The 12570-nt window shown below is 34.0% G+C and overlaps 1 protein-coding gene and 1 pseudogene across 1 annotated transcript; both read left to right on the top strand.

Moving 5' to 3' along the window:
• The first annotated feature begins 1109 nt into the window (after nucleotides 1-1109).
• LOC147298409 (exopolygalacturonase-like) lies at nucleotides 1110-1794 on the top strand. The gene is made up of 2 exons (XM_086250967.1): nucleotides 1110-1247; nucleotides 1477-1794. The coding sequence occupies exons 1-2, from the start codon at nucleotides 1110-1112 to the stop codon at nucleotides 1792-1794; spliced, it is 456 nt and encodes a 151-aa protein (XP_086107093.1).
• A 7555-nt stretch (nucleotides 1795-9349) lies between these two features.
• LOC147298410 (palmitoyl-monogalactosyldiacylglycerol delta-7 desaturase, chloroplastic-like) lies at nucleotides 9350-11166 on the top strand (annotated as a pseudogene).
• Nucleotides 11167-12570: the final 1404 nt, after the last annotated feature.

Consider the following 12570-nt stretch of genomic DNA (forward strand, 5'->3'; position numbering starts at 1 on the left):
TTGTCCAGTAAAATAATGACACATAAGATGAGATACAAATGTTGGAAAAAAAAGTTGGGACAATTATCATTATTGTTTCTCCACTTATGATATTCAAAGAGTTGTTTTTACTTTCTCATTTACTTTATTTATATTTCTCTATCTCAAACTATATATATTTTAAATTGACTAAATATAACCGATCTAAAAAAGTAAAATTTGTGAAAAATGATTATATGTGACTGTAATATTGTTACATGGTGTTATTAATCCACGTGTTATAATATTGGTGGACAATAAATTTATAAATTTAGGATTGGATTTTAAATATTAATAATTATACACATGTTATAATTCTAATTGATTGGTCACACCGCCACGTGGTGTTACGTTCAAATACAATAATTTTTCAAATTTGTGTGAGATTGTTTCTACCATGTGGCAGAGTTGGACCCATTTAAAATATGACATTTGTCCAAAATACTTAAATTATTAATTATAAATAAAAACCTATCATCAAATTTGATCTATACCATCTTTTAAATGGGTTGTTTGAGCATTGCCCGGAAGGAACAATTCTCACAAATATTTTTGTTTCAACTGGAGAGGAGAAAAAGAGGAGCAAAAGAAGAGAAATAATCCATTATAGTATTTGAGGTATCGTTTCTTTATACAAAACAAAGAACTATGGCATTTGAGGTGTAAAAATCTACCCTTAAGAAAGAAAAAAAATATTACGAAACCATCTAAATTGGAGAACAAGGAAATCCTACTATATGTGGTAATTCCATCATATTCAATAAATTTTGCATTAAAATGGCCAATAAATAAATAAATTTTGCATAAAAACCTACCTTACGTACAATTAGCATTTGATAGGTGCAATAACCATGGAAACTCTGGATTCTTGTACGTGATTATAGTGAAAAATTCTAGTCCTTCTGACATGGTATCTACTTCAACTTTCCTTCTATTTGGGAGAGAGTAAATTAAGAATACCAAAAACAAAATCCCATGATTTTATCTACCATTAAATTCGATCTACACAAACACCCTATATAAGAACACAGAAACCATACCAAATATTGTATGCATTTGAATAGAAAAAGAGCTAGAAACAACAAAAAACAATGGGCTCGAGCTTGGCTATCCAATGTGTTTCCTTAGTGTTCTTACTAGCATCCATTACCAAAGTTCGATCTCAGAATACGGTTTTCGATGTAACCAAATATGGTGCCGCTGCGAATGGAAAAACTGATTGCAGCAAGGTACGTAATGTTACCTTAAGATCGTGTTTGTCTATATTACAAATATTATATGATATACAAATAAATTTAATGATTCAAAAATTTATACTTTTATATAAAAAAATAAACCGGTTAAAATTAAAAAGTTAAAAATGTGTTTATATGGTACCATAAAATTTTCAACATATGGTGATGATCGAAGATGTTAAAATTTTTGGCCATTTATTTATTTGTTTATTTTGTTTTGTAGGCCTTGAGTGATGCATGGAATCAAGCTTGTCAAGCCAATGGAGGTGGTGTCGTGTTATTCCCAACAGGGACCTACTTGGTGGGCCCAGTGGTTCTAAAAGGCCTATGTAAGGGACCAATGGAGGTGATGATACAGGGGACCCTACTGGCTCCTGCTAAATCTTCGGTTGATATCGACCATTGGATCACCTTCCAATATGTCGATCGCTTGGTGATTGGTGGAGGTGGGTCGTTAAATGGCCAAGGACCCTCTGCTTGGTCCTACAACAACTGCAGAAAAGATCCACATTGCAAGCGACTTCCTACTGTAAGTTCTTAACTTCTTAACCCTATTAGTGGTTCTCATTTTATTAATTAATTAATTGGGATCTCAAGCTCTTCTCCTTGTCTTGACTGTCATTGACTTTTAATCTAAATAGTAAATACTCTATTGGAATGTGTTTTTGAGGATTATTTTCAACCCTAAATAGAATTCTAATGGACCATTTAGAATAAAAGTCAAGAATTAACAGTCAATATAAGGAGATGAATCAAATTCTATGGACATGATGGATGAATTTTTGTATAATCCCGTCATATACGATCTCTCTTCATATACATTTGGATCTCATTGAACCCATCATGTATAATATTTTTCTCTCACAACAAGTCTGAAATCCTCATCATATAATAATGAAGTCTTACACACAAACTTCATACATTCAATAATATATATTGTTATTAAAATAACGTGGCCAGAAAATGTTAGTCATTTTTAACCTACGCAAGTTCCTATGTGAAGAGTATTGTTTGGCAATTAATATAAGTTTACTGTACTTTTTTTTTTTTACTATACATATGCAAATAATTAAATTTGCTAACTTTTATTGTGCATGTTTTACTATTTTTGTTGAGTCATTGAGATTTGATTACGTGACGAACGCAAACATAAAGCACATCACATCGATGAACAGCAAGAACGTCCACATAAACCTCTTTGCATGCCATGGCATGACTCTGAGCAACATCAAAATATCAGCTCCCGGCGACAGCCCCAACACCGATGGCATCCACATCGGCGGATCGCACGATATCCAGATCATGGACTCGGTGATCTCCACAGGGGACGACTGCATTTCCTTTAGCTCAGGATCCAACAACATCAGCATTCGTGGGGTTCACTGTGGGCCCGGCCATGGGATCAGCATTGGAAGCCTTGGCAAATCTGCTGGTGAAGATATTTCGGGTTTGGACATCAGCAACTGCACCTTTAAGGGTACCCAAAATGGAGTCAGAATCAAGACATGGGCTCCTTCTCAATCAGGCACTGTTTCACATCTTAAGTTTGAGCACATTCGTATGGATAATGTCAACAATCCCATCATCATTGACCAGCAATATTGCCCTTCTGGTGGTTGTAATGCAATGGTAAGTATAATCCCAAGTGGGTTGCATATATTTCTATTAAAGATGTGCTTTACAGCGTGGCTCGTGTAGCACTAATTCTGATCGATAAAACCTATTACGTACAAGTGGGGTTAATCTCTTTGATTTTCTGCAGGAATCCTCCCAAGTTAAGATCAAAGATGTGAAGTTCAAGGACATTTGGGGCAGTTCAAGCTCAGAGGTTGCAGTTACTCTAAAATGTAGCCAAACAAAACCTTGCGAGGAGATTGAGCTGAAGGACATCAACCTAGCATACGGAAAGGGATCAGCAACTACCTCATGTTCCAACGTAAAAGGCAAAGCTTATGGCCTACAAAAACCCCCCTCTTGCATATGATCGAACGCACTGCTATCAGCTTCTACAATTCATTTATATATCCACCCAATCTCAAATTCAAACTTGATCGATCCATGTCTGTTGACTCTTTCGATAAGTAGGATTACTTTTTTTTGTATTGTCTCATGATCACACTGCCTATTTGTATGGTAAATAATTATTTTTGCGTTCTCATTCTCTCTCTCTCTCTCAAACGTGGTTATTTCACTATTTTTTATTCTACATGAATTATTACCATACATTGTAATTTCAACTCTCTTATATTGGATTTGATCGAAGCTTGTAATATGTATCCAATCAGGCTCTTTTATTGAGGATCCCTTAAATAATTCTATTGAAAGGATTCATTATGGGGTCACTCTATATTGTATTTCAACGATCCAAACCGTTTATTTTGTAGTTTTCTATTTCAAAATTATCTATACAAAAATTTAGACAAATTGAAAACTATTAAGATATTTAATTTTGATCAAATAAATAGACGAATAAAATGTTTTTGATCCAAACCGTTTATTTTGTAGTTTTCTATTTCAAAATCATCTATACAAAAATTTAGACAAATTGAAAACTATTAAGATATTTAATTTTGATCAAATAAATAGACGAATAAAATGTTTTTGATAAACAATTGAAATTATGACCATTTAATTAACGGTAAAATGGTTTCTAATTTAATTACCTAATTTTTTGCAATAACGATCTAGCTTTCAATGGAGACAAATAAATAGATGGCTCTGATCATCAAAATACAATGTGAAGTAAGCTCCACAAGAAATCTCTTAAATAAATTTATTTAAAGGATCCCTTAATAGAAGAGGCATGTATTGATCCAATTACATTATGTTTAACACATTTGGTTAAATTGCTGGAACATGCATATGCCTCATTTACATGGCTTGTAACTGTGGATTCATGTGGAACATTAATTGATGGTTGGTAAAGATTTGTCACGAATTCACGATTTGTTAGTTCATATACATTAAAGGCAATTTCTGTACACATATCCCAATCCTCAAACACCTAATGCGCGCGGTGATTCTCGATCAAGCCCTCTTAGTCTCTCTTCTCTGTCGAAGGTCCATAATCCAAATCCTAACCCCCAAACCCTTAATATGTGTTTATAATCAAAACTACACCATTTAATTTGAGATCTCTATAATATAAACTCAAAAGTAAAAACCTTAATTTTAAATCTCCCTAAATTTTAAAATATGGTTTTGACCGTACAAAATGAAGAAAGAATACAAATATGGTCTTATTTTGTTCCTTTTTTTTTTTATATCTTATATTTGTTCTTTTGACGTGGTACTTTCCTTCTATCTTGTGCATTCTTATTAAATTGGGTGAAACAGATTCTCTTAATAATCCCTTAAAGAAATTTAATTAAATCATATCGAAAACACAATCCCATGGTTTTATCATATCATTAATTTCTAGCTACACAAACACCCTATATAAGAACACAGAAACATTAACAAATATTGTACACATTTGAATTGAAGAAGAGCAAGAGCTAGTAACAAAAAACAATGGGCTCGAGCTTGGCTATCCAATGTGTTTGCTTAGTGTTCTTGCTAGTATTCATTACGAAAGTTCGAGCTCAGAAAACGACTTTTGATGTGACCAAATACGGTGCCGTTGCAGATGGAAAAACTGATTGCAGCAAGGTAATGTTATTTTAACAGTTCATCTTAGTACAAATATTGTATTTGTATGATTATACACAGATTTAATGGTTATTTATTTATTAGATTTATTTTGTTTTGTAGGCCTTGAGTGACGCATGGAAGCAAGCTTGTCAAGCCAATGGAGGTGGTGTTGTGCTATTCCCAACAGGGACCTACTTGGTGGGCCCAGTGGTTCTAAAAGGCCTATGCAAGGGATCCACTGGGTTGAAGATACAGGGTACCCTAAAGGCTCCTGCATCGGCTGATATTGACCATTGGATCACCTTCCAATACGTGGATCAGTTGGTGATTGATGGGGGTGGGTCGTTGGATGGCCAAGGACCCTCTGCTTGGCCCCATAATAATTGCAAAGTGGATCCACATTGCAAGATACTTCCAGCTGTAAGTTTTTCATTGCACTGTATTGGTTCTATAAATCATAATGAACGATGAACTCATCTAATAACTTTTACATGCATTATATTAAAATGATATGGTCAGAAATGATCGTCGTTTTAGAACCTACGAAAATTTTCATGTGAAGATTATTATTTATTTGTTCAGACATATATAATATGGAAATATGATTGTTAATGCTTGGTATATTTCATTATTTTTTTCCAGTCATTGAGATTGGATTTCGTGAACAATTCAAACATAAACCACATAACATCGATCGACAGCAAGAGCTTGCACATCAACCTCTTCGCATGCCATGCCATAACCCTCAGCAACATCAACATATCGGCTCCCGGCGACAGCCCCAACACCGACGGAATCCACATCGGCGGATCGCGTGACATCAGGATCGTGGACTCGGTGATCTCCACAGGGGACGACTGCATCTCCTTCAGCTCAGGGTCCCACAACATCAGCATTCGTGGCGTCCACTGTGGCCCTGGCCATGGAATCAGCATTGGAAGCCTTGGCAAAACTGCTAATGATGATGTCTCAGTTATAGACATTAGAAACTGCACCTTTAAAGGGACTCAGAATGGGGTCAGAATCAAGACATGGGCTCCCTCTAATCCAGGCACTGTTTCTCATCTTAAGTTTCAGCACATTCAGATGGATAATGTCAACAACCCCATCATCATTGATCAACAATATTGCCCTTCTGGTGGCTGTAGTGAAAAGGTAAGCATATACCTATGATTTCTATATGTGCTTAATTTGTATTTGCTTCTTTCATTCTTGGGTTATAATTAAGTTCATGAATGTGCTAAAAAGTGTTTAAGAATTCAACAGAGAATCTGAATCCAACTTTGTGTTACATATATAGAGTTATTTCTCTTTATCATTCAAATTACAATCTGACACGTGTACATAAATAACTTATTAGAAGGAAAAAATAATTATACTATATATGAAACTTGACCTAAATCATCAAATCATTAGTGGTATCAATTGCAATACAACTTTTTGGACCATATATATGTGTGGACTACATCTCGATCTAATAAAAATGTGTTTAATAATGTAGATCGCATCTCTATTAAAGACGCGTTTTACAATGTATCTTGTGTAGCGTTACTCCGATCGAATGCCATAAAACCTATTACAAATGGGGCCGGTTAATCGATCTCTTTCATTTTTCTGCAGGATTCCTCCAATGTTCATATTACAGATGTGAAGTTCAATGACATTTGGGGCAGTTCAAGCTCAGAAGCAGCAGTTCTTCTGAAATGTAGCAAAACAACACCTTGCGAGGAGATTGAGCTGAGGGACATCAACCTTACATACGGAAAAGGATCAGCAACTTCCTCCTGTTCGAACGTAAAAGGCAAAGCTTATGGCGTACAAAAACCCTCCTCTTGCATCTGATCGAAAGCACTGCTAGCTAGCAGCTGCTACAATATATTTACATATATATATATTTATATATCCACCCAAACTCAAACTCGGCATAATACAAATAGATAAATTTAATATAGATCTAAAATATATGTTAAGTCTATTTTTGGGGTTGGTCTGGGTCTAAGTTTTTATTGATCCAAGTCTGTTTACTATTTCGACAAGTAGCTAGGACTACTTTCTTGTATTGCCTCATGACTCAGCCTGTTTGTAGGGAGATAACTATATTTGCATTCTCATTCTCCCCTTGAGGTGGACAATAAAGGAAACAAATTTGAGCTATTAATTACTAGATTTGGTGCACTTGATGATTTTATAGTTTTGAAATTGATTCAGAAATTGAACTTCTACCGCCGCACCAATAAGTACAGTCTTAATTATATGCAATTTATGAGCCTAAAACTTGTGAGCTAAATTTTAAATTGTAAGTTTTAAAATGACAATTTTACTCCCTAAAATAATCAACCCTAAATTGTAAGCTCTAAACTTCTCAAATCCTACACTAATAAAACCGAATAACCTCTGATAAACCTTATAAAAATTAAAAGGAACTAAAAATAATTAAAATGAAAACTGTAATTGTCTGCAAGGGTGAAAAATGAATAGAAAAGAAACCAGAAATTATGAAAGAGTTTGAGTCACACTTGGAACTAAGTTTCCAGTAACTTAAATACTTAATTAGTACTTTTGAAATCTATATGGACATATAAAATTACAGTAATGCTATACTTACAACATTTTTATACTATAATTTTATACCACTTTACATGGTATTTATATATTAGACAATAAAAAATAAAATAAAACCTAAAAAAAAATAAATACTCTATCTAGTAATGACACATAAGGTAAGATATAAATGTGAGAAAAAATGACATTCATACATTGGACACTAAAAATTAAAAAATAAAATCTAAAAAAGAAAAAGGAAATACCCTTCCAATAAAGTAATGACACATCAGGTAAGATACAAATATGAAAAAAAAAAAAAAAAATGTAGGAGAAATAGCATTATTGACATAATTATTGAAGGCAAATGCGGTGGCAGATATTCTTGCATGGAAACTTGTTTATACTATCAGATATCTGTACACTTCTACAAACATGTCTATAGAGAAGCAAATGCAGTGGCAGATATTCTTGCATCGATCGGACATTCCTTACAAAATACTACTATATGCCTAGCTTGGGTCATTTCCAACTATGGTCTTATTACAATTGTACTATGATCGTATTTCTACTGGTACTGTGAGATATATGGTGTATAAATTCAGTTCAAGAAAACAAAAAAATACTGAGAGTTTAGCCATAAACAGAAAGCCCAAGTATGTGGCCGAACTCGAAAAAATGAAGGTTCGCACTAAATACTATGGCAAACGATCAGGTCCTTGGAATGCTGGGCCCAAAGATAATACTTGGCATGTAAGTTATAAGAGTCCGAATAATTTTAGATTCCAACCCAAAAGTGTAGTTGATCATAGATTCAAATTCATGACTTTTTTTTAAAAAAAAATTTTGATTTAGGCCCATTTCTTATTTTTTATATGTATTTTGCTCTTGAGTTAAATAACGGAAATAAAGTGGAAATTTATAATTAATATGCATGATGCATTTATTACTCCAAAAAGTCAGAGAATATTAAAGCATTCATTTTTTTTTTTTGGGTTATAAATATGAGACAAACGAATTAACCTCCCAACTGCGAGCCCAAAAAGCGCGACGCTCAAGAACAAGCGTTGCCATGGGATGAAGAAACAGCAACCCCTTGACTAACCATCTTGAGGAGAAAAGGAATCCGACAATTGGCCATTATATTGACAATATTAAAGCATTCATTCTCCATAGTGAAAAACCCGAAATTGTTAATTCGAAAGAGTTCATTCATAAAGTTCCATCAGACCAAACGAATAATCGCGCGCGTGCACGCACATATATGTAGTTGTAGAAGTTAATTAATTAGAAGCTGTATATAAACTATTAGACATTATTCAATGCTCGGTGTATGAATACTGAATAGAAGGAGAGATAGAGAAGGCCAACAGAGTGAAGAAACTAGCTAGTAGGGAGTAAGTCGGCCTGGAAGGTTTTGAGTACTCAGATATATATATACAGTTTTGGATACATGTATTGAATGACGTGGCATGTCCATCTCAGCATGTGGTACCAAACCAAAAGACCATACTTTTCTGGTAAACATAGTACTCGATCACGTACATAGTTAACATACGAGGACTTTAATGATCAAGCTGCAAATATATACATTTTACTAATAAAAATAATAGCATTTCTCCAATTGTGGTTTGGAAATAAGGGCTTGGATCATTGTCTACTACAAAATTGGACAAATTGAACACATTACACATGCATATCGATATGCATGGGGGTTTTCTAGTAGATCGATATCCCACCACTCAAGGCGGTGCCAACGACATCTAACTAATCATGCAGTTCATGTTATACATGTTTATCTATAAATAATGGCCAACTTCCTTCATTTTCATATTCCAAACTTAAAAAAACAAAAACGAAAATATTATTTGATTTAATTTCATACGTATTTTAGAACCAAGCAGAGAGAGAGAGAGTTTCTGATGAAGTCGGACGAGTGGGTTTTACTGGACCTATTCATAGCGGGTGAGATACTGAGTGCACATTGCCTTTGCGTATTGGCGCCGTTTCATTGCAACTGGGGTGCGTTTTGGGTGGCCACGTACCGCACTGCATATTGTGACGATTTTAGGAGTGACTCTTTGAAGCTTCCAAAATGGCTTCAGTACTTGTTTGCCTATTGCGAGGTTCTCTCACTTCAGGTATATATACAATAATTTTCAATATATATATATATATATGTGTGTGTGAAATTTAATTGATTGCGATCGAGAATCACATTTTAATGGCCGGGTTGATCCAGATCTTCTGGAGATTTATTTATGTCTAAAATTTTGTTGTTTTAAATTACCATTTCAATTTAAGTACAAAATTATAAACTCTAAATTGAAGACGCTTAGTTTTTAAACTCCAAAACGAGATCATTTTGAGCGTAAATATATATCAGCACAAAAAATATGAGTCGAGTATTTCACTTCCATTTAAATATAAGTTTTACTTCAGCTTGTTAATTAGGTTACATTTGTGGTTTTGTATATATTAATAATCAGTTTTTTGTGAGAATAATGCATGTTTGTGCATGCCTAATTATAGATTGTTTTGGGTTGTAGGGTAGTCCAATTGATTAATTGGGTGAGCACACCGATAACATCATCAGTTCACAGCCCCATTAAAGGTTTCTGGTTCAGTTACATGGGTTGGCTCCTTGATAACCGTTCTCGATTTGAGCAAGTAAAAAAACTTAAAAACACTCAACCGATCTCTTATATCCCTAGCTATGTTTCGTTGTGTGTGTGTTTTTTTTTTTTTTACCACACTTATTTCGTTGAATTTTAAATGAGAAATTTGCAGTACGGCCGTGGGCTAAAGAACGTTGAAGATTTGGAAAAGCATGGTTCTATAAGTTTCTTCATCGTACTCACCTTCTACATTCAGTTGTAGTACTCCCTGGAAGTTTACTATATGATGTGGGTGGACTTCCTTTCTTGGCTTGGGGATTGGTGAGATAGCATATATACTACTGTTTTTCTTCTTCTTGCTTTTAAAGAATTATTAATTATGGCGCATGCATGATATTCTAACCAAAAGTGGTATAGATCGACCTATACCTTCTGATTGATGTACGTAAGTGGTAAACCAAATATGCATGCATGAATTCGGTTAATTAGTAAATGGATAATTAAAGTTGGTAAAAGTTGTTGGTGCAGGAGTGAGGGCGGTATTTCCTCTTCATCAGAATTTATACCATTACGATTATATATATAAAATAATTATTCTCTGATATGATATATCCTTACTTTTCAAAATAAAGACTCCTTATATATTAAAGAATTATTAAAGATCTTTAAGTTTAAATCCTTATCGTTGCAGGGGGTGAGGGCGGCATTTGTTTTCCACATCACAATGCTAGTAAATACAAGCATAGAACACGGGTGATATGTCTAGAAACAATTGGTATTGTAGCTATTCAACATTCTACTATATATATTTCTTCACTGATAAATGAAAATCGGTATGTATTAAATGTTCTATGGATATAATCGATCTATATGTATATTCAACTATGTACGTAGGTGGTTGGGAATACTTGGATTTGGAGATGGTTGGCATAATAATCACCATGCATGCTTTTGAGTACTCAGCTCAACATGGCTTGGAATTATGGCAGATCGATTTTACTTGGTACGTAATAAGATTTCTTCAGACGATTGGATTGGCAACAAATGTGAAAACCCCAATGGAAACTCAGAAACAACAGAAAGCTTTAAATAGTGGAATATTCATGGCTCCTCTGAATTAGGCTTTGAACATTTGGTTTGTTATATGATGGAAAACTATAAATTAATTACTAGCTTTAAATTCGGTATGCTTTCTTGATGTGGTTAATATATACATGCAGTGTGTATTTTAGGACCAACTTGATATTATTAGGACCTAAAATAATTATAGAATTAGGACCAACTTGATATTATTAGGACCTAAAATAATTATAGAATAATCAGCTGCATGTGAACTAAAACAATTGAGTAATCAATAAATTTTAATGTCAAAAGTATTGTGTTGTAGTGTATAACAAACAACTAACTAACTTAATTTGTTAAAAACTCAATTCACTCCATTTCCATAATTCCAATTGTCCTCTCCACCAACTTGGGAAAAATTATAGGATATAACTAATATACCGTTACGTGATATAATCAATCCTACGTGTAAGGGTATTATTGGACGATGTGTTTATATTAATAGAGTATAGTATTAATAATATTCACTCATATTATAACACATAAACTAGTTATATTATGACCATTAATGCATTGTCCTTTCTGTTTTTTTTTTTTTTATCTGAAAGTGTACACAATCATAATCCCATTCAATCACAAAACGACAAGCTTACAAATCTAAATTAGAACGACACCTATTCAACTTCGCTTAACACATGCGAACATTCCAAGAGCCACATGCTAAACAATCACTGCCCACCATACACCGAATAAGAGGAGGAGGAAGAGAAACACCGTCCCGTCACAATGAGTTTGATTCCATGCATAGGATTGTTGAATAGCGAAAGGATCGAGGGCTATTGGGTGAGACTTACAGAAAATGAAAAATGTCCCGATGAGAAGCTAAAGGCCCTGTATGGTGAATTTGGGGGTTTAGAATGAGTATAAGGTTTCATTATCATGCTCAGTAAGTACACACACACATATTAATATATATATGGCTTATTTACACCATTGCCCCCTGTAAGATACACTTTTTTTCACTTTGCCCCCTGAAACTTAAATCCTCTCAGTTTGCCACATGAACTTCACAAAGTTATTGCAAAAGACCCTATGCCGTTAACTCTGTCAATTTTTCCGTTAAAATAGCTGACGTAACACCTATATGGCATGAGTGAGACCCTTTTTTAGTTATGTAAAATCCATGTGGACAAAAAAAATAATTTTTAAACTAAAAATAATAAGATCCATGTCAATTTTTTATAATTTTGCTTGTCTACATGGATCTTACATAACTAAAAAAGGGTCTCACTCATGCCATATAGGTGTCATGTCAGCTATTTTAACGGAAAAATTGACAGAGTTAACGGCATAGGGTCTTTTGAAACAACTTTGTGAAGTTCAGGTGGCAAACTGAGAGGATTTAAGTTTCAGGGGGCAAAGTGAAAAAAAGTGTATCTTACAGGGGGCAATAGTGTGAATAA

Source organism: Dryas octopetala, chromosome 1 (genome assembly GCF_963921425.1).
Source record: "Dryas octopetala chromosome 1, drDryOcto1.1, whole genome shotgun sequence".
Taxonomy (NCBI): domain Eukaryota; kingdom Viridiplantae; phylum Streptophyta; class Magnoliopsida; order Rosales; family Rosaceae; genus Dryas; species Dryas octopetala.

What these genes read in the sequence shown, in the direction of transcription:
- LOC147298409 (XM_086250967.1), top strand. Translation starts at nt 1,110, where the DNA reads ATGGGCTCGAGCTTGGCTATCCAATGTGTTTCCTTAGTGTTCTTACTA. An exon ending in GAAAAACTGATTGCAGCAAG is followed by an intron (nt 1,248 to 1,476) that starts GTACGTAATGTT and finishes TTTGTTTTGTAG; the next exon opens with GCCTTGAGTGATGCATGGAA.